The 27,005-nt window shown below is 43.8% G+C and overlaps 1 protein-coding gene across 2 annotated transcripts in view; it reads left to right on the top strand.

Moving 5' to 3' along the window:
- UHRF2 (ubiquitin like with PHD and ring finger domains 2) overlaps positions 1-27,005 on the top strand; it is a 136,841-nt gene that overhangs the window by 76,560 nt on the left and 33,276 nt on the right. For both annotated transcript variants that reach the window (XM_038769492.1, XM_038769494.1), the window contains exons 5-6: positions 15,130-15,242; positions 24,235-24,421. In XM_038769492.1, coding sequence (XP_038625420.1) covers positions 15,130-15,242; positions 24,235-24,421 — 300 coding nt within the window. The remainder of the gene's footprint in view (positions 1-15,129; positions 15,243-24,234; positions 24,422-27,005) is intronic.

Genomic DNA, 27,005 nt, shown 5'->3' on the forward strand with positions numbered 1-27,005 from the left:
ATAAGGGTGCATGAGGGCAATGTGCATTTCTTGTTCTCCAACATGTCACCCTCTCTCTCACCTCAGATTGAGAATGGGCTTGGAGATGCAGGTTCCTGTTTTCTATCAGGCTGTCTCTGCCACAGTCTGCCCACACCTCGCTCCTTGTGGGTAGGAGAACCTATCTACCAACGCTGTTTTATCATCTTCTCCCAAGCGCTTAATGTGCGGTGCTCTGCACCCAGTAAGTGCTCAATAAATATGATTGATCAAAAGAGTATGACTAGGAGGCAGCCAGGCGGGCAGGATCCATAAGTCTCCTCCTTGCAGCCATGACATCCATTTTGGAGGAGATGTTGGAGCCGTGGAACAGAGCAGCAGAGCTAAATTGGGCTTTCTGTGCGTCTCCCCTTCATGTCTCTTTCTTCCCTACTTTCCTTGATTATTCTTCATGTCAAAGCCCTTTGTGTGCCTGCCTATTCATGCCTGTCTTTGGAACTTTTTTTTGCTAGGCCAATAATAAACTTTTTCATTCATTCATTCAATCGTATTTTATTGAGTGCTTAAACTGTGTGCAGAGCACTGTACTAAGCACTTGGGAAGTATAAATTGACAACATATAGAGACAGTCCCTACCCAACAATGGGCTCACAGTCAAGAAGGAGGAGATTATGGGTACCAATATCATGGGGTCTCTTTGGCTGAATTTTGGATTGTATGCTGTGCTATCCTGAAATGTGGATTTTTTTGGTGGGGGTGGGCAGGCTGTCCAAATCCCATTTCCTTAATTAAACTCTCTATGTGTAACATTTACATTAAATCAGTTTTTAGACGGTGAGCCCACTGTTGGTTAGGGACTGTCTCTATATGTTGCCAACTTGTACTTCCCAAGCGCTTAGTACAGTGCTCTGCACACAGTAAGCGCTCAATAAATACGATTGATGATGATGATGAAAGACATTTGAGTTGCCATAGGACACAAGGGTTAGCTACATATCCTTTTCACTTTCAGAGTTTCTCTACAGTGTTAGGGGCAGAAGTTGGCACCCTACTACTCTGAACCCTGGCTTAATTCAGTTTAAGGTTGGTTAGCTCTACCACGTTGTTTTTGCAGTTTTTGCTCTTCTGTTTCTATGCCCCTCGTCTTTTACATCCACACCATACTGAGGTGCAGGAGTCAGGATTTGTGGGCACGAAGAACATAACATGTGGAATTAGGTCATTGAATGTTGTGCAAAAACGTTTTCATTGATACTTCAAGTTATAACTTTACCCTATTCTCCCCACTCCTGTACCCCTTAAGCATTTTGAGGTTGACAACACCCCCACAGTGTATATGTACATATCTTTATTCTCTATTGTTTTTTTACCCTACCTGTAATTTATTTTAATGTCTCTCTCCCCTGCTAGATTGTAAACTCCTTGAGGGCAGGGGTCATGAGTACTTGCTCTGTTGTATTCTCCCAAACACTTAATACAGTGCTCTTGCTACACACACTAAGCACTCAATAAATGCCATTGATTGACAGCCAGAGGGACTACTGGAAGGAAGACAAGGTAATTCATCAAATCATCCAGAAAAACTTAGTTTAAGCCAAAAAGAGCAAGAAATGAAAAATGGATTAAGTGGTATTTATTGAACGCTTACTATTTGCAGAGCACTGTACTAAATGTTCAGGAGAGTACAATCCAAAGAGTTAGCAGACATGTTCTCTGCCCACAATGAACTTACAGTGTAGAGGGGGAGACGGCATTAATATAAATAATTTAAAGTATCTAATTTAGAAATATTTGAAAGAGCACGGGCTTGGGAGTCAGAGGTCATGGGTTCTAATCCTGGCTCTGCCACATGTCTACTGTGTGACCTTAGGCAAGTAATTTTAACTTCTCTGAGCCTCAGTTACCTCATCTGTAAAATGGGGATCAAGACAGTGAGCCCCACGTGGGACAACCTGATCACCTTGTATCCCCCCCAGCAGCGCTTAGAACAGTGCTTTGCACATAATAAGCACTTTACAAATGCCATTATTATTATTATTATTATTATTAGTGCTGTGAGATTGAGGATTGGGCATATATCAAATGCCAAAAGGTCACAGATCCAAGTGCAAAGATGACACAGAAGGGAGAGGGAGCTGGGGAAAAGGCTTAATCAGGGAAGGCCTGTTGGAGATGTGACCTTAATAATGCTTTGAAGGTGGGGAGAGTGGTGATCTGTCATAGATGGAGGGGAAAGGGAGTTCCAGGCTACGGGGAGGACATGGGAAAGGGGTCGGTGACGAGAGACAAGATTGGGGCAAAATGAGAAAATGAGTGAAGAATTAGAGGAATACAGAAGAGAAAAGTTGAATTCAGAAAGCACAGAAAGTGTTATTCTGATAATAAGGCATTTGGGCCAAGTTCTATAACAGACCTATATTCTTCCAAAGTTTGAGTAAAGCATAACCCACTGAAAATGGAGGAGGAAATATGGTAACGATTGTGGACTCTCCACAAACATATTGTGGGAAGTAGCAATCTCTCCCCTGCCTTATGCTAACAGAGAGAGATGTCTAGGGATGGGCAACGTCTAACTATAACACTTCAATTTGGGCACGTAGTTTCTTTTATTTAATATTTTGGTGCTATGATTTGAATTTAATAAAGGTGAAACAAAAGTGAATATTTTCATTTCGAGGAAGCCGGGAACGCAAAAGGACAGAGGCCTGAGAGCCCAAGCCATCTGGACATCTGGAGGAGAGAATCGATCAATCAATCAATCAGTCAGAGAAGAGAACAGAAGTAGGGACTTAGGCAGAAACAGGAGCTCTCTCAGGGACAGTGACTGCTGTAGTGCTAAGGAGGGAGGAATATCCAGACACACACTAGTCAGTCAATTGTATTGATTGAGCGCTTACTGTGTGCAGAGCACTGTACTAAGCACTTGGCAGAGTACGATATAACAGACACATTCGCTGCCCACGACGAGCATACAGTCTAGAATAGTATTCTAGTACTGAATTTAGAAAGATAAGTGCATAGATAATAATAATGATAATAATGGTATTCGTTAAGTGCTTACTGTGTGCCAGGCACTGTTCTAAGCACTGGGGTAGATACAAGATAATCAGGTTGGACACAGTCCCTGTCCCACATAAGGCTCAGTCTTAATCCCCATTTTACAGATAAGGGAAATGAGGCCCAGAGCAGTGAAGCGATTTGCCCAAGGTCACACAGCAGACAAGTGGCAGAGCCAGAATTAGAACCCAGATCCTTCTGACTCCCAAGCCCGTGCTCTATCCATTAGTCCACGCTTCTTCTCAATAGGCAATCTACGATAGTAAAGACTGATGAACTAGGCATGCAGCTTGAAGGCAAGACAATAGAGACCCCTCATGATAGTTCCATCACCTGGAAGGCTGACTTGACCGGTACGCTTAAAATTTGGGTTGGGAACAATGTATTCACAGTGAAACAGACAAATGTTGACTTGTTGGAGAGAAAGATTAGGCCTAATTGGATAAATGATGCATTTTCATTTTATAACTTAGTTAACTTGGACATTGCTTTTAATCTTAATTAGAAGAATATCAGACTTGGGTGGCTGTTGATGTTTGCAGAACTTAGTGTTCACATGTTGACAACTTGGAATGGATGCATTTTGAATTATAATGGTTATGCTGACTTTTGCTCTTTTGTGTTGCTCCAAGTAATGCTTTTATGTACTGCAGGGGAAGAAGTGCTATTTTTTTCAAGCCAAGTTTGTGCATAGAATTTTACCAGCAGCTTTTTGCTGTCATTCGATAGTGCCTTCATTAGCCATCTATTCCTGGAAAGATTGATCTACCCATTCTTTCATTAAGATCACCCAAAATCATCACGCTGAGCTTGTTAAGAGTGCTCTTCACTCTGTCCTATAAAAGTAGTAGGTAACATTGAGTGTCCACTTGGTGCAGTGGACTGAACTAGGTGATTGGGAAGTGCAGAATAATGAAGTGGCCATTTCTTGCCTACAAGGAGCATGCGCTCTTGGGGGGGGAAACAGAAGTATTTACAACACTGTCAGAATAAATCAAGCAGACATATGGCATATACAATTGAGTGAATATACATGAGTACTAAGGAGAGTGGATATAAGTTTAAAATTGCTAGAGTTGGCTAAAGGGGTGATATGGTGCAGGATGCTGGGAAAGCAGTCAGGGTAAGCCTGTTTGAGGAGGTGGGATTTTAGAGGGGGTGGGGCTCTGAATGTGGGGAGTGCTGTGGTCTGATTGGAGGGAGAGGGAGTTGCAAGCAGGTGGAACAGCATGAAGCAGCATGGCTTAGTGGAAAGAGCACGGGCTTGGGAGTCAGAGGTCATGGGTTTGAATCCCGGCTCCGCCACTTGTCAGCTGTGTGACTTTGGGCAAGTCACTTAACTTCTCTGGGCCTCAGTTACCACATCTGTAAAATGGGGATGAAGACTGTGAGCCCACGTTGGACAACCTGTTAACCTTGTATAATAATAATGATGGCGTTTATTAAGCGCTTACTATGTGCAAAGCACTGTTCTAAGCGCTGGGGAGGCTACAAGGTGATCAGGTTGTCCCACGGGGGGCTCACAGTCTTAATTCCCATTTTACAGATGAGGGAACTGAGGCCCAGAGAAGTGAAGTGACTTGCCCAAAGTCACACAGCTGACAATTGGCAGAGCCAGGATTTGAACCCATGACCTCTGACTCCAAAGCCTGGGCTCTTTCCCCTGAACCAAGCTGCTTCTCATGTATCTTGTATCTTGCTTTTTTCTACCCCCAGCGCTTAGAACAGTGCTTGGCAAATAATAAGCACTTAACAAATACCATCATTATTATTAACGAGGGGACAGGGTGGAAGAGTAGAGAGCCAGGTACGGCTAGGAGTTTGGCTTGGGAGGAACAAAGGCAGTGATTTGGGGAATAGTGGTTGAAAGGAGCATTGTTGTGCATACCACTTCCCAAAAACCTTCAACGCTTGCTCATCCATCTGTGCATCAAGCAAGAACTCAATCAGCTCTTTCCCCCACAACCTGTCCTTGCTCCACTCCCACTAAAACTCAGCCCACACACTTTTCTCTAACTACTCACTCTCTGGGCCTTATTTTCATATCTCTCTCTCTCTCTATCTCTCTCTCTCTCTCTCTCTCTCTCTCTCTCTCTCTCTCTCTCTCTCTCTCTCTCTCTCTCCCTCTCTCTCCCCTCTCTCTCCCCTCTCCCCTCTCCATCTCTCCTCCCCCATCCCCACTCAAGCCCACCCTCCTGCAGAGAATTCCCCCTTCCTATCTGACAAATCACCACTTTTTCCATCCTCAGAGTACTGCCAAAATCATATCTCCTCCAGGAAACCTTCCCCCTCTAATCTCCCCATCCTATTTTCCCTTTCTATTTACCCTCACTACTATGCACTGGAGTCACCTATGCACTGGAGTCAAAACCCCTTAAACACAAAAGTCCTCACCCTACTACCTCCACCTATGTGCGTATCGTTATACTCTGTTGCTTCCTTTACCTGTACTTTAGTTTTACTCTGTGCCTTCCCTACAGGCGAGCAGGGATTGTGTCTACCTTCTCTATTGTAGTCTCCTGAGTGCGTAGTACAGTGCTCTGCTCATAGTAAGTACTCAAAAACAATTGGTTTCTAGTGGAGGGTTTGGAGGAAATGAGAGATGTGGGCCGAGCAGTACTTCAGGATGATGATCAGCAGCATCTAATGTAGCCTGGAATGGGGAGAGGCTGGAGATAGGAGGCTATCCAGTAGAAAAGGTCTCAGGAATTGTTCCCAGGGACTTCCTGTCACTGTGAGGCTCTCTATGTCCCTTCCAGCGTTTTGGGTCTACCATCGTTGCATTTGTGAGATAAAATCTCACATTACTCACTGCCCCCACCCTCCAGACCATCTGAGGAACCTTTCATTTGGTGCACACAGTTGTCAAATTCTAAAGGACCTATTTCTTTGCTACAGATACAGAAATGCCCACCTTCTGCACCAACTCTTCCGTTGACTTGGTGAATTGAATATTAAGTGTCCTTGCAGTTTGATAGGATTTTTTTCAAATGTGCAGACTCTGAAGATTAGAGTTTTGACTTTACCCCCTCTCTTTTTTAATGGTATTTACACTCTTTTCACCAGAATTATATAATAGAAATACAAATTACACCACATTCCACAGACTAAATGATCAAACAACTCTACTCTTCCAAGGGACATCATATTCCTTGCCCTCCTCACAACAGCATAGCCTAGTGGAAAGAGCATGGGCCTGGTGGGAGTCAGGATCTACATTCTAATCCTGGCTCTGCCCCTCGCCTGCTGTGGGACCTTGGGCAAGTAACTTAACTTCTCTGTGGCTGTTAGTTACCTCATCTGTAAAATGGGGGTTAAGACTGTGGGCTCCTCGTGGGGCATGGAGTGTGTCCAACCTGATTATCTTATATTGATCCCGAGTATTAAGAGTGGTAAAAATCCCATTAAGAAAATTGGGGCATTGAAGTCCCCTTTTTCAATGATCTGACTCAGAACTTTTTTTAATAGCATAAGCAACATGGCTTAGTGGATAGGGCATGGGTTTGGGAGTCAGAAGGACCTGAGTTCCAATCCTGGCTCCGCCAAGTGACTGCTGTGTGACCTTGGGAAAGTCTCTTCACTTCCCTGTGCCTCAGTTACCTAATCGGTAAAATAGCAATTAAGACTGTGAGCCCCATGTGGGACAGGGACTATGTCCAACCTGATTAACTTGTATCTATCCCAGCGCTTAGTATGGTGCCTGCCACATAATAAGTACTTAACAAGTACCATAAAAAAAGACAGCAACAAAAAGAGCCAGGTGGAAGGAGGAGACAAGCAGATCAATTGCCCCAAACTAAACAGGGCCCATTGTAGGCCTGGGAAATGGGTAAGGCAGGTCTTAGCCTATCCTCCAAGTGTGTACTAATTCCCAATGGGAATTTTTAAGAGCGATCTCCAGTGGTTGCGTATCAAGCAAAAATTCCTCACTATTGGCTTCAAAGCTCTCCATCACCTTGCCACCCCTTACCTCACCTCCCTTCTTTCCTACATCCCAGCCCGCACACTTGGCTCCTCTGGTGCTAATCTTTTCACTGTGCCTCGTTCTCACCTGTCCCGCCGTCTACCCCTGGCCCACATCCCACCTCTGGCCTGGAACATCCTCCCTGCTCAAATCCTCCAAACAACCACACTTCCCCCCCACTTCAAAGCCCTACTGAAGGCTCACCTCCTCCAAGAGGCCTTCCCAGACTAAGCTCCCCTTTGCCTCAGCTCCCCCTCCCCTCCCCATTGCCTCGACTTGCTCCCTTTTGCTCTACCCCCCTCCCTACCCCACAGCACTTGTGTATATATGTACATATCTATAATTCTATTTATATTAATACTTGTTTACTTGTTTTGATGTGTATATATCTATAATTCTACTTATACTGATGCCTGATTACTTGTTTTGATGTCTGTCTCCCCCCTTCTTGACTGGTGTGGGCAGGAATCGTCTCTCTTTGTTGCTGAATTGTACCTTCCAAGTGCATAGTACAGTGCTATGCACACAGTAAGCGCTCAATAAAAACGATTCAGTGTATGAATGATGTTCTAGACCTAGTCTGGAATGGTCTTCAGGAGTGGGGAACGTATGAAGCTTGTTATGGGCAGGGAACATATCTGCTAATCCTGTTGTATTCTCCCAAGCGCTTAGCACAGGTCTTGGCACTTAGTAAGCACTCAATAAATATAATTGATTGATATGCAGACACCTGGATTTGCACCAAGTTCAGCCCAGGCCTAAGCAGAACTGAGAAGCAGCGTGGCTCGGTGGAATGAGCCTGGGCTTGGGAGTCAGAGGTCATGGGTTCAAAGCCCGGCTCTGCCGCTTGTGTGCTTTGTGACTTTGGGCAAGTCACTTAACTTCTCTGGGCCTCAGTTATCTCATTTGTAAAATGGGGATTAAGACTGTGAGCCCCATGTGGGACAACCTGATTACCTTGTATCCCCCCCAGCACTTAGAACAGTGTTTGGCGCGTAGTAAGCGCTTAACAAATGCCATCATTGTTATTATTAAAAAATATTTATCAGTTAAGGATAGTAGAGACTTTTTCCCTCCTATAACTCACCTAAAACGTTTTGTGTCCTTAAAAATAGAATCGTGGAATAAAAATACTCCATTAATTTAACTGTTCTGTAGGAATTGTTCCAGGGACCTGGTTTGAAAAATCAACGTGTCCGTAACAGAACTCCTTATCTCTCCTCCCTCCCCTCACCCTGCCAATATCCTTTCCATCTCTTAATAATAGTAACTGTTGTATTTAAGCACTTACTATGTGCCAAGCACTGTACTATGTGCTGGGGTCGATACCGGATAATCAAGTCCCTGCTCTTCATGGGACTCATGTCTAAGGTGGGGAGGAGAACAGGTATTTCATCCCCATTTTTCAGAAGAAGAAATTGAGGCACAGAGAAGTTGTCTCTTGCCCCAGTTGTATGACTTGGATAAATGACATTATGAAACATTATTTCTCACAAGAAGGAAAATCTAACACCACATAAGAAAGGTGAAAACTTTAGTAATGAAGGCTGGTGACGCAAAAGCAACTTAATTTCAAGTAAATATGAAATTTTATTGAACTCGTCCTCTGTAAAACATTGACAAAAATGTTCTATGTGATCTTGGAGTACAAGAAGCTGATGTGGGCGTGTTGATTGTAATATGGTTACAGTGAACATAATGAATGTATACCAAACACTTCAGTTTATGAAAAGTGTCCTTAGGTTCCTGCTGACCAAATTCATACATTCAATCGTATTTATTGAGTGCTTACTGTGTGCAGAGCACTGTATTAAGTGCTTGGGAAGTACAAGTTGGCAACATATAGAGACGGTCCCTACCCAACAATGGGCTCACAGTCTAGAAAATAAACATAAACATTCTGGAAATTCTAGATCCTTTCTCCAAATAATTTTTTCATATAATGAGTGAGAAAGAATCAGTACAATTTAAAATGGCTCACATAGCTTGTGATTACTTGCACAGATTTTTCCAAACCTCTGAAATTGGCTAGGATTATTTTATACGATTGGAAATAATTAAGCATTTCAAATTTTATCGTTGTGGGTCTGGGGACGTGTCTTCTACCACCTCTATTATATTGTACTCCCCCATGTACTTAGTACAGCATCATGCACCCAGTAAGCATTCAATAAATATGTTTGATGACTGATATCACCACAGCCCAGACCATCTTACCCTATTCCATGCTCAGATTTTTTCTTGTACCCATTGCTCCATACCATCACTCCTTTCACCCTCCCACTACTTGATATGTTAGTTCTTTAAATGAATGAGCCTCTTGGTTAGAAACCACTCTTAAAACCAGAGTATTTATACGTATAGCAGAGGTAGAGGGGCCTGAGGGTAGCTGTTTGTTCCAGAGTCTCTCGGCCTTCTTAGAGTCTTGGCTGATTTTTCACCCGTCTTTTCCAAAAGTGGGACGGTGGCCAGGATGGACCTCAGTTGAACATGGATCTTTTTCTCTTCTTCCTCCTGCTTGTCAGCCGCTAATGTCTCTTAGCCTCATCTTTTAAAGGAATGGTGCCAACAGACCAAATCTTGGGGGATGGGGAATGACTAGAAATTTAGCCAGCCAAGCTCTCCCCTAAACCAAGACTTTTGGGAGTATGGTCCCTTCCAGGGGATAGAAGCAGTAATAGTATTTTGGATGGGCCAGGGAATGAGCAGAGGGAGGAGAGTTCAGTGAGAAAAGATGAAGAAGGAAAACACAAGAGATGGGGCATAGAGGGTGTGGCAGAGATAATAGGCAGAGAGGAAGATAGGCAGCAAAATCTTCTGATAAAAGGAGCAGTGCCCGTGGGTGGACAGAAGTGTGTATCAGTGTGGGAAATATTGTATTTATTGAGCACTTATTGTGTACAGAGCATTGTCCTAAGCGGTTGGGAGAGTACAGTATAACAATAAACAGACACATTCCCTACCCACAACGAGCTTACAGTCTAATAAGCAGAATACTGGTGGAGGAATCAAACAGAGATAGGCCAGTGGAAGAGTCAGGGAAAAAATGGGGAATCGAATCAATCGATCATATATTGAGCGCTGCTTATGTGCAGATCACTGTACCTAGTGCTTGGGAGAGTATAACAGAATTAGCAGACACATTCTCTGCCCATAAGGAGCTGAGAAGAGATGGGCAGCAGAGCTTTCCAGGAAGAGAGGAAAGAAAAATGCACAGAGAGGGGGTGGGGAGGGAAAGCGGAGCGTCTAACCCAAGTCAGGCCATTTGTAGAACGTATTAAGTGATATTCTTTAAACTGGGTCGTTTTGGGGAACACAGAAAATATATAAATATAGGCAGGGCTTGCCTTTACTGGTACTGTAGTTGGACCTACCATATGTTGTAGTAGTGGTGATAGTATTTGAGTGCCTTCTTTCTGTTGAGCTAAGACTTCAGAGCTACAGCCCTGCTGTTGGAGCAGTGGACAACTCTGAGAATTGACCCGGGTTCCTGGCTCCACCTTCTGGGATCATGGCATCTGTGGTGAAGCTTTCTGACTGAAGAATCACTTGGGACAGACTGCGAGATGGACGGGCCCAACAGAAATCTTGGAAAAATAACCAGCTAACATGAGCAGTAAAGATCACAATAGCCCCCAAGGCAGTTGTCTCCCAGTGAATGGCACTCTGACACTGTGTTGTCACTCTGCTGTGGTTACTCTGGCCATCCATGGGTCCTGCATGTCTTTTTGTGTACACTTCACAACAATAATAAGAACTGTGGTATTTAAGTGCTTACCGTGTGCCAGGCACCATACTAAGCACTGGGGTGGATACAAGCAGGGGGTTGACCTGGTCCCCGTCCCACATGGTGCTCACAATCTCAATCTCCATTTTACAGACGAGGTAATGAAGCGTGGGGAAGTGAAGTGATTTGCCCAAGGTCACAGCAGACCAGCATTGTGCCACCCTCTGGCCACCTATTAGCTGATTGCTTTCTGTTCCCTGGTGGGAACTTGAGTGGCAAAGATAAGGGTGTGAGAGTGCTGTTGCACAAACCACTATCACGTTGATTCTTGTGTGCAGGTTCTCTGTTCTGGAGTCTCAGGACCAAGGCTTGTCCTTTATTCCCAAGTGGATACTTCCGTCACAGAGCTTCAGGTACAATCATCTGGGAAGGATGTAGTCTGCTGCAGGGAAACAAGGCCGTGAGAACAAGTCTCTGGCACCTTAATTGTCCCTGTTTGATATGCCATATATACTGTATTAAGCACCTAGGAAAATTCAACAGTAGCAAAACATGTAATTATGGTTTTTAAGCATTTAATCTCTACCAAGCAAGTCCCTGTCCCACTTAGAGCTTTCAATCAATTTGGTGAGTACTTAGGTAGAAGGGTGAACTGGTATTGAATCCCTATTTTACAGATGAGAAACTGAGGCAGAGAGAAGTTAAGTGACTTGCCCAAGCTCACACAGACAAAGAGTGGCGCTGGCATTAGAACCCAGGTCCTGTGTCTCTTAGATCGCTGCTCTTTTCAGCAGCATCATCATCAATGACATTTATTGAGCGCGTACTGGGCGTAGGGCACTGTACTAAGTGCTTGGGAGGGTACAATATGACGGTATCATGATTAGTATTTGAAACAAAGAGAAGTGATTTTGGGGAACAGGGTCTTCTCTGTTCCAAGGATTCCAGTGAAAGCATGGAGAAGAGTGAGCACATGTAGGGGGGTGAGAAAGTGTAAAATGTTCCATCATCTGGAAAATAATGTTCATGCTACTTCTCATTTCATGTTCATTGGCCACACAGAGCTTACTGTCTAACGGGAGGACACAGACCTTCAAAGTGATTTATAAGTACCGGCAAAATAAGGATCAGATAGGTAGCGTAGTGAGTCTGCAAGGATGAAATTTCAGGATATTGAATGTACAAATTGATGGATAGGTGGTAGTAATTGTGGTATTCATAAGCACTTACTATGTGCCAAGCACTGGAGTTCATATAATATAAGCAGATCAGACACCATCCTTGTCCCACTTGGGGTTCACAGTCTAGGAGGAGGGGAGAAGAGTTGTTGAATCCCTATTTTACAAGTGAGGTAACTGAAACCCAGAGAAGTAAAAGACTTACCCAAGGTCACACAGCAGCTAGGCGGCACAGCTGAGATTAAAACCCAACTCTGTTGTATCGTACGCTCCCGAGTGCTTAGTATAATGTTCTGTGCACAGTGAGCACTCTCTGAATACCACTGAGTCACTGATTCTGACTCCCAGCCCCCTGCTCTTTCCAGCAGGCCATTCTGCTCCTTGCAGGGAATAAATCAATATTCTGGAGGGAATAAATCAATACTTACATGCTAGAGGTAGCTGTTAAATCAAAATGACCTAATGATGGGGATTTATTGGGGAAGGCTTCCTAGAGGAGGTGGGATTTTAAGAGGCTTATAAGGATGAGGGAGCACTGAAGCTTGGTGGATTTCAGAGACAGAGAGGTTTCCCTTGAAAGAGCAAGGAGTAGAGGCAGGAGCATTGAGAACAGCATATTGGTTAGCAAAGGAGCCAAGGAGGACCACCTGGTGAGTTGCAAATGAAGAAAATAGATGCATGGAGTGGAGAAAGTATCTATCAACGGTTATATATACTCTCCCAAGCACTTAGTACAGTGCTTTGCACACAGTAATCACTCAAGTATCACAGCTTGAGGAAGTTGGTGGAGCAACTTGAAGTCCATGGTAAGAAGCTTTTGTTTGATGCAGAGAGAATTGAGCTTTTGGGTTTGGGAGGATGGTGGTGTTATCGGCAGAGATGAGAAAGTTAGGAGAACTTTAAAAACTACTGGTGATAATGTATATTAAACTGAACGTACTAAGGTGAACAGATTCACTTAATATGATGCGTACACAGTAAATATATTTGGATTGTTTAAAACTGCCAAATATAAGCCATGAGTATAACTACTTATCCAGTTTTAAAGGTCACTGTAAATGTTGGGCTTTTAAAAGTGGAACAGAAAAATTCATTGAAGTGGAAAGACACTTGCAAAATAGCATATGATAGTTCTAAATTGGACACTTTTATTCAGCCAGTCTAGACACCATCTAAAAGATAACTTTGCAGCAATTAATTGTTAAAATGTTTGAGGGACAGAGAGAGAACACAAATGTGTGATTCCACAAGCAAGGCAATTTTTCCAGCTATAGGCCTTTAACACCTTTGGTGCCTTCATCCCACTGTTGATCAGTAGTTCTAATTCTAATTATTTTAGTGACTGTATAATACAGAAAGTAATAGGGTATTATATAAGGTTAGACATCATATGTACAGCAGAGCAGCAGGTAGAAGCCTCCATTTTGGTTCACTTTGCTGAAAAGTAAAGCTGTTTGATATGAGGAAGATGTCATCAATCCAAAACATAAAAAAGACCAGTAAAGCAGTTCCTTGTAATTGTCCCATATAGTCAGCGTCTGGAGGCATGCTAAGAGGAAATTGGTCAGTTTATGGCAGATTATTAGAGGTTTTAAGGTTATAGGGAGCTGGAGATTTCAAATCAACTACAGAATTTCCAGGTGGCAATCTGGGAAGGATATAGTGTGTTCCAGGAAAAGATGGTAATGGAAAGAAAAAAGATTGAAATGAGACTTTGGTCCCTTTGACTCTGGCTCTTTAATATATGCTACAAAATCCTTCTTCTGGAAAGAGGGCTGAGAGAGCAAAGTGAGGAGTCCCTGCCATTTAATGATGATGATGTTATTTAGCTCTTACTGTGTGCCAAGCACTGTTCTAAGCACTGATGGCACCCTATTATTTCCCCCCCCCCCCAAAAAAAAAAAAAGATCGGCCATGTCCATGAAGTAACTCAGGATAATGCACCTCACAAGCAAGCTGCAAAATGTGCCCAGAATACCCTTTATCTGTGTCCCTAAATGTATATGTCAAGCACTAGTGTACCTGTACCAGAGCTTTATGTCATATAAACACAAAAGTTCCACAGCACCAAGTACCAGGGGAACTGATACTAATATCTCTGCTATGGGTCTCAGTCCAAGTTCTTGGTGGGGGGAGTGGGGGAATAGAGTGCTAAAGGCTCATTGGTAGACTGTAAGCTTATTGTGGGCAGGGAATTGTTATACTCTTCCAAGTGCTTGGTACAGTGCTTGAATGAATGAATGAGAAGATGGGGATGGAACTCCAAATAAAAATTGGGTATGACGTGACAGGAAGTGACGAAAATGGAATTTCAGGAGACTATATAACTCTAGCTAGTGTTCTTTTAAGGTAGACCATAATATTTTGCAACTCTATATGAACCACTTCTTCGGAGTTTTGCCCAAATGTATTTCAACCCATAAATCATCACCTGCTACCTACCTCTCCCACAGTGAATCTTGCAACCGTTATCTTTCCTCAGGAGCCCAAACAGGGTGCTTTTTAGGTACCTTGGGAAGTCTCCTAGGTGCTCACTTATAGGTTGGATCCCCTGGGCTATTCTTCAGGTTGGTACTTTTTTTATTTTAAAGGGTATTTGTTAAGCACTTACTATGTCCCAGGCACTGTACTGAGTACTGGTGTAGATGCAAGCTAGTTAGGTTGGATACAGTCCATGTCCCATGTGGGGCTCACAGCCTTAATCGCCATTTTCAGATGAGGTAACTGAGGCCCAGGGAAGTGAAGTGACTTGCCCAAGGTCACCCAGCAGACAAATGGTCTTCCCCTAGTGACTTTCGGGATCTCTCTTATTGAGCCCCCTTTGAACTGCCTTTGAAACCCCATGAGTATGGCTTAGTTAATGCCTCGATAGCAAAAGAAATACCAGATGAATTTTTCATAGGCAAAGATGCTATTTTAAAATTCCTTCCTTCCCAGCAGCACTATACTGTTGTAAAATATGTAGTCATTTAGGCTGCTTTTAATTACTGTGCTAACTTTTTATCATTGCAGTTTCTCAAACAAAAGTATCTTTATTTAAAGTTCTGTGTAAACTGACAGCTGTAATTGTGTGATATCATAAACTGGTTTGTAAATGGAGGTGGAATTTTAATGTGTTCTTTAAATCCAAATTTTCAGGAGTTTTTTGTTTTGAATTGCATTTTCTCAATAATTTGAAGGAAGTACTGACAGAAACATCTAGCCATTCTCTTTTGTTTTTACAGAGGACCAGAAGATATAATCAATGATTGCAAGATACTTTTCCCAGAGGAAATGTATAAGATTGAAAAGCCTGGAGCTGCTTATCCACTTTCATTTGGTGATGGAGAATTCAAAAGTATGTTGCTTTCTTTTGGTGGGGGTGGGGAAAGTGGCTAGCCCAAACCCAGAGAGGCAAGAAGTAGTAGCCTAACTAGAATGAAATGACATTTTCAATATCAAATTTGTCGATGGAATATTTTAATTTCAATAAACTCCAACTTATTTTAAACCAATTGGACAACTTTATAAGGATTCTTACATTCTAGAAAGTAATCAGAATTTTCCTTTGTTGACTCACTGATCCTTTTTTTGATCCCTTCAGCTTGGTTTTCTTTCCTCAACAGAGGGAACAAAGGATGCGTGGAGGAATAGTGTGATAGGTGCCCTCTTGATTTCGGTCGTTAGAACTTCCTTCTGCACCCTTCCCCCTACTAGGCACCGGACCATATCCATTATACCCAGTTAGCATGAGGACCAACGTAACAACGAACTGTATTGGTGAGGAGGCACAGGGGAAGGTCACCTGAAATCAATCAATCAATGGTATTTATTGAGCGCTTACTATGTGCAGAGCACTGTACTAAGCTCTTGGGGGAGTACAGTACCACAGAATTATCAGAAACGTTCCCTGCAAATAATGAGCTTGCAGCCTAGAGAGAGACCTAATTATCTCGTATCTACCCTAGTGCTTGGAACAGTGTTTGGCACATATCAATCAGTCAGTCAATCAGTGGGATTTATTAAGCACTGACTGTGTACAGAGAACTGTACTGAGTGCTTCGGAGAGTACCATAGAGTTGATAGACGTGATCCCTGCCCTTGAAGAGCTTAGAGTCTAGTCAGGGAGACAGACATGAAAATCAAGTACAGTTTGGGGAAACGGCAGAGTGTCAGTCTATGTATACATGTGCTGTGGGTAGGGTGAGAATCAAAATGCATAGGCAGTGTGAGGGGGAGGTGGGGCGAATAGGGTGGAGAGATTAGGGGTCAATCAGGGAAGGCCTCTTGGAGGAGACATGATTTTACTAGGACTTTGAAGATGGGGAGAATGACGGTCTGTCAGATATGAAAGGGAAGGGAGTTCCATGTCAGAAGGAGGACGTGGGCAAGGGGTCGGCGGCAAGATAGATGAGATCAAGGTACAGTGAGTAGGTTGGTGTTAGGAGAGTGAAGTGTATGGCCTGGGTTGTAGTAGATTATCGAGGTATGGTTGAAGGGGGAGAGCTGATTGAGTGCTTTAATGCGCTTAATAATAATAATGACTATTGTTATTAGGGAATCTTCAGGGCAAGAGCTCCAAGTCTCCTCTCCAGCACCTTCAGACACTTATGGGGCCAAAGTCACTAGCTGTAACATCAGGGCTGCTGGAGTTTACCCTCCAGGCTGTCTCACTATCAATCAATCAATCAATCAATCATATTTATTGAGCGCTTACTGTGTGCAGAGCACTGTACTAAGTGCTTGGGAAGTATAAGTTGGCAACACATAGAGACAGTCCCTTCCCAACAGTGGGCTCACAGTCTAGAAGGGGGAGGCAGAGAACAAAACCAAACATATTAACAAAATAAAATAAATAGAATAGACATGTACAAGTAAAACAAATAAATAAATAGAGTAATAAATATGTACAAACATATATACAGGTGCTGTGGGGAAGGGAAGGAGGTAAGATGGGGACGATGGGGAGGGGGACGAGGGGGAGAGGAAGGAGGGGACTCAGTCTGGGAAGGCCTCCTGGAGGAGGTGAGCGCTCAGTAGGGCCTTGAAGGGAGGAAGAGAGCTAGCTTGGCGGATGTTGGGAGGGAGGGCATTCCAGGCTAGGGGGATGACGTGGTCCGGGGGTCAACGGCGGGACAGGTGAGAACGAGGCACGGTGAGGAGATTAGCGGCAGAGGAGTGAAGGGTGTGGGCTGGGCTGTAGAAGGAGAGAAGGGAGGTGAGGTAGGAGGGGGCGAGGTGATGGACAGCCTTGAAGCTGAGGGTGAGGAGTTTCTGCCTGATGCGCAGATTGATTGGTAGCCACTGGAGATTTTTGAGGAGGGGAGTAACATGCCCAGAGCGTTTCTGGGCAAAGACAATCCGGGCAGCGGCATGAAGTATGGATTGAAGTGGGAAGAGACACGAGGATGGGAGATCAGAGAGGAGGCTGATGCAGTAGTCCAGATGGGATAGGATGAGAGCTTGAACGAGCAGGGTAGCGGTTTGGATGGAGAGGAAAGGGTGGATCTTGGCAACGTTGCGGAGCTGAGACCGGCAGGTTTTGGTGACGGCCTGGATGTGAGGGGTGAATGAGAGAGCAGAGTCGAGGATGACACCAAGGTTGTGGGCTTGTGAGATGGGAAGGATGGTAGTGCCGTCAACAGTGATGGGAAAGTCAGGGAGAGGGAAGGGTTTGGGAGGGAAGACAAGGAGTTCAGTCTTGGATATGTTGAGTTTTAGGTGGCGGGCAGACATCCAGATGGAGATGTCCTGAAGGCAGGAGGAGATGCGAGCATGGAGGGAGGGGGAGAGAGCAGGGGCAGAGATGTAGATTTGGGTGTTATCAGCGTAGAGATGATAGTTGAAGCCGTGGGAGCGAATGAGGTCACCAAGGGAGTGAGTGTAGATCGAGAACAGAAGGGGACCAAGGTCTCACTACCTCATCCTCCCTACCCCCATTCTCATTAGATACACTAGACATCATTAATCTATGGACAGGACCAAATTCCATATGTTGTAAAGCTGAGATGAGTGTAAATATCGAAAGATAGTAACTGCCATTCCTCATAACTCAAAATGTTGTGATTCCAGAACTGGCCATATAAAGAAAATGACAGATTTTTTTGCCTCTGTATGCAAAGATCTCTTGGTGTTCTGAAATTCTCCGGAACGTTTCCTTGTTATAAATGGACATGTCTAGCTCTATTTTAAAAGTACCTAAAATTTTAGATTTAATTCAACATTGAAGCTCATTCTTTGGAATGTGGCCAAGCAAAGTCATCACTCCAGATTAAGTCCATTGCCAGTTTGACCATATTTTATGCTTGGGATAATGTAATAGTCATTCAAATATGCTGAGCATGGAAATAGTATTTTGAAATGAGGTAAACTAAATATTCCAAAAACATGAAAACCATTCAAGAAAGTGGAATTTGGGTAAGGAAAAAGAACCCACTGACAAGAATAAAATGAATTTCAATCAATCCGTAGTATTTAGAGAGTGCTTTCTTTATGCAGAACACTGTTACTAACCACATGGGAGAGCACAGTAGAGTTCGTAGACCTCAAGGAGCTTACAATATAGTGGGAGAGACTGGCACGAAAATAAATTACAGGTAGGGGAAAACAGTTTAAAGGTGTGTACATAAGTGCCCCAAGTAGGTCAGGGGTGTTGATTAACCAAGTGATTAGGTGGTATTGGAGTGATAAAGTGACAGTGGAGGAGGAGGGAGTTTGGGGGATGAGAGATCAATCAGGGAAGGCTTTCTGGAAGATGTGTGATTTCAGAAAGGCTTTGAAGATGGAGAGAGCAGTTGGTGGTCTGCCGGCTATGAAGGGAGAGGGAGTTCCAGTTAGCAGGGAGGGGTTTGAGCAAGATCTTACTGGTGAGAGAGGTGAAAACATGGCACAGTGAGTAGGTTGGTTCAAGAGCAGCAAAACGTGCAAGCTGGGGTATAGTGGGAGAGGAGTGAGAGCAAGCGGGGAGAGAGCTGGTTGAGTTCCTTAAAGCTGATGGTCAGGAGTTTCTGCTTGATCAGGCAATCGATGGTATTTATTGAGCGCTTACCGCGTGCAGAGCATTTTAGTAAATGCTGGGGAGAAAACAACGCAGTAGAATTGGTAACCCCAGTTTCTGCCCTCGAGGAGGGGAGACAGCTTTTAAAACCCATAATGGATATGTACATACCTGGCAGGGGAGAGATGGTTCACCTATGAGAAGCAGCATGGCTCAGTGGAAAGAGCACAGGCTTTGGAGTCAGAGGTCATGGGTTCAAACCCCGGCTCCGCCAATTGTCAGCTGTGTGACTTTGGGCAAGTCACTTCACTTCTCTGTGCCTCAGTTACCTCATCTGTAAAATGGGGATAAAGACTGTGAGCCCCCCGTGGGGCAACCTGATCACCTTGTAACCTCCCCAGCGCTAGGAACAGTGCTTTGCACATCGTAAGTGCTTAATAAAAATGCCATCATTAGGATGAGGCTCATTCATTGCACTTCAATTGCACTTCATCGCAGTCTCCCCAAATGCAAAAAACTCAACTGCAGAACTTGTAATGGGGGAGGATGCATTCACACTCTTCCCCTGATGTTTGTTTTTAAAGAAAAGAACGTACCATTAATACTATTTTCTAAGGAAGTAGGATAAAAACAACATTGATTTCCAAGGGAAACTGTGCACCGCCTTACCGAGAAGCAGCGTGGCCTAGTGGAAGCAGCACGGGACTGGGAGTCTGGGTTCTAATCCCGGCTCCGCCATCTACCTGCTGTGTGACCCTGGGCAAGTCACTTACCTTCTCTGTTCCTCAATTCCCTCATCTGTAAAATGGGGATTCAATAGCTGTTCTCCCTCTTACTTAGACTGTGAGCCCTAAGGGGTCCTGATTATCTTGTATCTTGTCCCAGTACTTGGCACATACTAAGCGCTTAGTAACAGTTATTATTAGTTGTGTTATGGGTCTGGGGTGGGGCAAGTATCAGTGTTCTTAAGGGTGATGTGGGGAGAGAATCAAAGTACCTAGGGGGTACTTGAGTGGCCCAGAAGGATGGGTGAATAGTTGGGAAAATGAGTGGCAAATCAGGGAAGGCCTCTTGGAGATGTGATTTTAATAGGGCTTTGAAGGTGGGGAGAGTGATGGTCTGTCGATATGGAGGGAGAGGGAATTCCAGGTTAGATGGAGGACACGAGCAAGGCGTGGTCGGTAAAGTAAATCGCAGTACAGTGAGCAGGTGGACATTGGAGGAGCAAAGTGTAGGGGCTGGGTTCTGGGGCAAGATAAGTGAGGTAAGGTAGGAAGGGGAGAACTGATTGCCTCAAAGCTGATGATAAGGCTTTTCTGCAGAGAGGACTATGCTAAATGCTATTTTAGGAAAATGATGTGGGCAGCAGAGTGAACTATTGACAGGAGAGGGGAGTGACTCGTGGTAGGGAGGTCTGCAAGGAGGCTGATGCAGTAATCGAGTCAGGTTATAAAAAGTGCTTGGAGCAGCGTGGTAGTTTGATGAGGAAGGGTTGGATTCTGGAGATGTTGAAAAGAAAGAACCCACAGGATCTGGTTACTCTCTGAATACGGCATTTGAAAGAGAAAGAAGAGTCAAGAATAATGCCACAGTTGCGGACCTGAGAGACAGGGAAGATGGTGGCCTTGTCTACAGTAATTGGAGAGTTAAGAAGAGGGGAGGAATTGGGAGGCAAGACAAGAAGTTTAGTTTTGGACATATTGAGCTTGAGATGTTGGTGGGAGGGCCATGTAGAGATGCCCTGGAGGCAGGAGGCAATGTGAGATTGCAGTGAAATGGACTGCATCCGAGATCATTTAAAGGTTTTACACCATAATTTCGAGTTTTGCACAGTAGGCACCAAGCCTGTGGATGAGTTGAGTCAGCAACAAACCAAACTCCGTTGGGTTCAGATGGGCTTGGATGGCCTCCTGGCCTTACAGTTTCCTAGTTTCTCTTCCTCCTCTTCCTGCCCACATCAAGTGTTTTGGGTTAGCGTTGGTGCTTCTTGGGAAGATTCCCCTGGGCCCCACTGGGATGGTATTTCTCAGCTGATATTGAGCCGACTGCCTGTATGTGGAAGCATCCCCAGAAGTGTTCCTGGACCAGTGCCCCATTTGACCCCAGCTCACTAGATAGTAAGCTTGCTGTGGGCAGGGAACATGTCTACCAACTCTGTTGTGTTATACTCTCCTAAGCACATAGCTCAGTGCCCTGCACACAGTAAGCGCTCACTCAACAAATGCCATCAATTGATTGATTGAGTCCAGTCTAATTTGACCCTCTCTGGGGCCAGAGTCATTACTGGACATGGGCCAGGACTGGGTCATACCTGGCCCTTGGCTCTCCGTTCATACATGGCTTCACAATACCAAGCTACTTCTAACAGACTGTAGCTTTTCTGAAAGTTGAGCAAACCCATGCTAGGCCTAAGAGGAATATGTGAAACAGATGTACACAAATAGACAGGCAGAGTTAGCGTGGGGAAAGCATGCTCAAATTCAGACATGCTAAACCAGAGTTGAAACCTCAGTTTAAAATTTGGAGAACCAAAATAAAGCAAAGAAACTGAAATTCAGCTTTCCAGAGGAAAATCTAGACTTTTCTACTAATAAAGCATTAAAGTGAGACTAAAGTGTCTGTTCGTGAAAGAAAATCCCAATTCAAAAAGCGTGTTAGAGTATCTGTGAAACAAATAAAAAAATGCAGATGATTCTGCCTGAAACTGGGAAAGGAGCACTTCAGAAACAACCACTAAGAAGGAAGAGAAATAGATCCAGACTATTCTTAATTAGATGTGAAAAATTGCTTATTTACAGTGGAAAGGTTATTTAGTTTTGCTACGTTTGCTTTGTTAGTAGACATTTGAGTAACATGTTTCATTTGAAGGAGATTTGGCCAACATTTTATTGTTATGAATGTATTTTTGAATAAACATAACGAATTGTGTGAAGTTGAACTAAATGAAGAATTGATTTGGGGGAATCACGGTTCATCTGTGTCAAGATGTGGAAATATTCACGTGGATTTATGCAGCCACATCAGTCAGTGGTATTTACTGAATGCTTACTGTGTGCAGAGCACTGTACTGAGCGCTTGGGAGACTACAATACAGTAGGGTGAGTCAGACATTAAAATAAATTACAGATCGCAGAATACAAGTGGCAGAATACGAGGATATGTAAAAAGTACTCTGGGGCTAGGGGTGGGGTGAGTATCAAAGTGCCTAAAGGGTACACACACACATGAGTATCTTCTGTACCGCTGGGTGCTTAGGTATGGATGGGGATTAAAATATTGGAGTTTGCAGTGTGATTTAACTTGTGTATGCCTTGTAAAAGATATATTCTATATCCTGTTCACAGCTTGTATTAGGGATATACGGTCAAAATCAGTCTTGCAGTTGATTATGTTTCTATGGAGATGATCTTTTGACCTTTTGGGCTAAAGATATTCCAAATTCATTCTCATGTTTTCATGCACCCCATCTCCAACAGTGTAATTCAGATGGCTCTATTAAACCAAATATTTCAATGGGACCAAAGGATACTGTCTTAGCTTCAAATTAATTTCAGTTTAAAATGGAACCATGCATTGTTAATTTCTTATTTCAACAAATCTGAACAAAACAGATTTTAGAGTTCAACTGTAAATGTACATCGTTACTGACTACAAAAAAGTCAGTAGTTCTAAATCATTGAAAATTGTCTTGATCTTTTTTTCAATCCTACCCTTCAGACTTGTCAAGGAGCTGTACAGATCTCATTTATGCATCTCTTTAGCCATGCACAATTCTTCAATTATTCATTCATTCAATCGTATTTATTGAGCGCTTACTGTGTGCAGAGCATTGTACTAAGCGCTTGGGAAGTACAAGTTGGCAACATATAGAGATGGTCCTTACCCAACAGTGGGTAGGGCTTTGAAGGGAGGAAGAGGGCTAGTTTAGACCCTCAGACCCACCCAATACACACACACACACACACACACACACACACACACACACACACACACACACACACACACACACATATGTATATATAAAGTATACATAAAATATATATATATTTAAGACTGTGAGCCCCCAGGGGGACAACCTGATCACCTTGTAACCTCCCCAGTGCTTAGAACAGTGCTTTGTACATAGTAAGCTTTTAATAAATGCCATCATTATTATTATTATAATTATATATAGTAATTGTGGTATTTGTTAGGTGCCTACTATGTGCCAAGCACTGTTCTAAGCGCTGGGGGGATGCAATAATAATAATAATGATGGCATTTATTAAACACTTACTATGTGCAAAGCACTGTTATAATATTGGCAATTGTTAAGCGCTTGCTATGTGCCATGCATTAATTATTAATTATCTATAGTCTTTGCTTTTTCTCGGGGATGGGATGGGCGACCTTACTGTGTCACCGAATTTAGGAAAGTAACACAAGGTCAGCGCCCTGATTCCCTGGTTGCATGCAGGGAAGAGCACAGAGAATATTCAGAGAAGTACCAGTTGATGGCACACGTTAAGCCATGATGAAAAAACAAGTCCTTTCCTCTTATAGTTCCTTCTACAGCCCAGCCCACACCCTCCGCTCCTCTGCCACTAATCTCCTCACTGTGCCTCGTTCTCGCCTGTCCCGCCGTCGACCCCCAGCCCATGTCATCCGCCTCGCCTGGAATGCCCTCCCTCCCAACATCCGCCAAGCTAGCTCTCTTCCTCCCTTCAAAGCCCTACTGAGAATTCACCTCCTCCAGGAGGCCTTCCCAGACTGAGCCCCCTCCTTCCTCTCCACCCCCCTGCCTTACCTCCTTCCCTTCCCCACAGCACCTATATATATATATATATGTATATATGTTTGTACGTATTCATTACTCTATTTTACATGTACGTATCTATTCTATTTAATTTTGTTAATGTGTTTTGTTTTGTTCTCTGTCTCCCCCTTCTAGACTGTGAGCCCACTGTTGGGTAGGGACCATCTCTATATGTTGCCAACTTGTCCTTCCCAAGCGCTTAGTACAGTGCTCTGCACACAGTAAGCGCTCAATAAATATGATTGATTGATAGTTGTTTAGTTCATTTAATAATCCACTCCAGTGGAGCCTGGTGTTGCTGTGGAAACCACCGTTCCAGGACTTCGCCAAACCGACGTTAGTTAGAATATTTTATACATAAAGATGTGAATATGTACTTGTTTTTTGGTTCATTGACTTACGTGCTCACTCCTGGCTTCAGAGGTGTTCGTCCATTCCGTTTTTGAGAAATTTCTATTCTGGCACTCTTCTAGTATGTTTACTGTGCACACTTTCCTTCCTACAGTGTGTGTTTAAAAGTATGAAATAATCTTTTTAAGACTGGGCCTTTCTCAACAGGAAAGAGTGGTCCTGAATGCAAGCACTGCAGGGCAGATCCAGATAAGGAATGCCGCTTTTGCTCCTGTTACTTGTGTGGTGGAAAACAGGATGCCCACATGCAGCTTTTGTGTGATGAGTGTAATATGGCCTATCATATATACTGCCTGAATCCACCTTTAAGCAAGATACCAGAAGATGAAGATTGGTAAATCATTAAAACATTTGGGGAGTGGAAAAGTGCAAATTACTTTTATGTTGCTTGATACAGCATTATGTAGTGTCCTATCCAAAACACCAGAGGTTTCATAAGTACTTTAGAATGGTGAAGAGCCTCGCCGTTGCGCAGTTCAGTATATACTCTGGTCAGACTGTGGTTAGGGACTTAGCAAATGGACCTTCTGATAAAATGAGCCTGTGTAGGCTCCGCGTGCTGGTTAGCCAAGCAATTGTTGGTGTGCGTGCTTGTGATATCGACACAGGTGAGTTGTACAGCGGAGTTTACAAGGTAAGGTTTCATAAGAACATGTTTTAGCAGCAGTAGATGTACTAATAGAGTACTGCGGTAGTTAAGTTAAAAATGGCTATGCATTTGTCCACAACAGCCATATGCAGAATTACTCGGATTATCTGGAAGTTTGATTACCCGACTTTAGCCCAGTCCCAATTAGTTTGGAGGAATCAGTTTTCTGTTCTATCCGATTGCCATCTTGGTGATCTTCAAGAATATTTTTCAGTCAGAACTCCCATACAGTTCCATACCTCCAGGATCATTTGATAAGCAGAAGTACCATGCTCCTTTCCCTGAATGATGGGTTAGAGAAAAGAAAGCACCCAGCAGGGTAAACAGGTTCATGGCATTTTGGGCTGCAAGTGTTGTGATGTAGTATGAGAGCGTTCTCAGTTTCTTGCAAATGGGCAAGAGCCACAGCAGGCTATGGGTTACTTAAAGGTTGAGAAGGAGGGATGTATCAAACAGTGGTGTTTATTGAGGCTTAATGGTGCAGAGCACTGTACGGAGCGCTTGAATTAGTATTCAAATTATGTATTCCAACACTTCAGAACATTTGCAGCATGGCTGAGAAGTAGCGTGGCTCAGTGGAAAGAGCCCGGGCTTTGGAGTCAGAGGTCAGGGGCTCAAATCCCAGCTCCGGCAATTGCCAGCTGTGTGACTTTGGGCAAGTCACTTAACTTCTCTGTGCCTCAGTTACCTCATCTGTAAGATGGGGATTAAGACTGTGAGCCCCCTATGGGACAACCTGATCACCTTGTAACCGCCCCAGCGCTTAGAACAGTGCTTTGCATGTAGTAAGCGCTTAATAAATGCCATTATTATTATTATTATTTGCTGAGCACTCCCTCAGTGAGTGTGGAATTTGGATGGAGTCAGAAACAGCCCAAGGGTCAGCTGCGCTCCAGTTCGCTGGGCTGCACAGTATTCATTGTTTTAATCATCACTGCCATAGCTCTCCTTAGAATTAGGAGTGTATTACGCACTCCTGAAACTCTACACTTCTGCACCTGAGAAAGTCAGAAAACTCTCCTTTGGGCATCTGTTTTCTGGTGGTATATCTGTGATGGCCCAGCCAGACTCATTGTTTCTCAGCTCCCAGATAAGAGACTGCTATATATATGTATATATGTATATATATATATATATATATATATATATAATTTTATAATGCATAATTATAAAATAATTCTGCTGATACAAACTAACTGATCCTGCTTAACCTCAAACCTCCAGTACAGTGATCACTTCTCCCCACGATAAAACTATAATACATAAAACTCTTTTCTAAAGTACCCAATAACTCTCACCTGATAGGAAGCTGCTTTTTGCTTGAGCATCACAACCCTTTTCTCTCCTCTGTCCCTCCCCATCTTCTCATATGGGCAGCGATCAGCCACCTTGCCCTCTAGTTAGTAGCCGGTTTCCTGTCCTTCAGTCCTTTCAAAGTGTTTACTTCTTGACAACCTCCCAGACATACTGTGTGTTTTGAAGCCCTTTTCCATTGTTAAAGGGAACCCCCTTCATCCCCTCTCCGCACCAGCTTCCCTCACAAGGTTCTTTTTTCCTGCCTGATTACTGTAACTCAGATATCAACCCAACCCATATCCTTCCACCCTTTCCTGACTCCCCTCCCCCACTCCTACTTTGGTTCTCTTGGGGGATAATGTTGGTTACAGGATCCCAAAATATTTTGGCCTGGACAAGACTCTGCCTCCAGGAGGGTCTCCAGGGGCTTCCAAGAGCTAGACCGGCAGAGCTTAGAAAAGCCGGTAGTGGCAGTAGCCTACTATGGGCTGTGGGAATGAGATACAGTGACCTCCCCATGCAGGACTGTAAAATCTGTCACACTGACCGACTCCTGCACATAGACTACAGGAATATAGCCCCTCCTTTAGCCAACTCCCCTTCCTCTTTTCTACCCTCTGCCTGAAACTGATTCTGGCCCTAAATAAGCTGAGATGCTGGAAGCTGTCAGAATTTGTCCATTTGGGAGCGGGTGGGTGGAGAGAGAGAATCAAGTCTGACCCCAACCAATCAATTAATCATCTATATTAAGTGCTTACTATGTGCAGAGCACTGTACTAAGCCCTTGGGAGAGTACAGCGTAACAGAGTTAGTAGACACGTTCGCTGCCCACAGTAAGCTTGCATTCTAGAGGGGGAATCCACCTAAGGGCATCACACTGAAATAATATGAGAGATCCCAGCTCTAGAATTATCCATCTTTCTCAGTCTTCAATTAAGTCTGCCCTCAAGCCCCACCCCCTTCGGATATTTGG

Source organism: Tachyglossus aculeatus, chromosome X4, assembly GCF_015852505.1.
Source record: "Tachyglossus aculeatus isolate mTacAcu1 chromosome X4, mTacAcu1.pri, whole genome shotgun sequence".
NCBI lineage: Eukaryota > Metazoa > Chordata > Mammalia > Monotremata > Tachyglossidae > Tachyglossus > Tachyglossus aculeatus.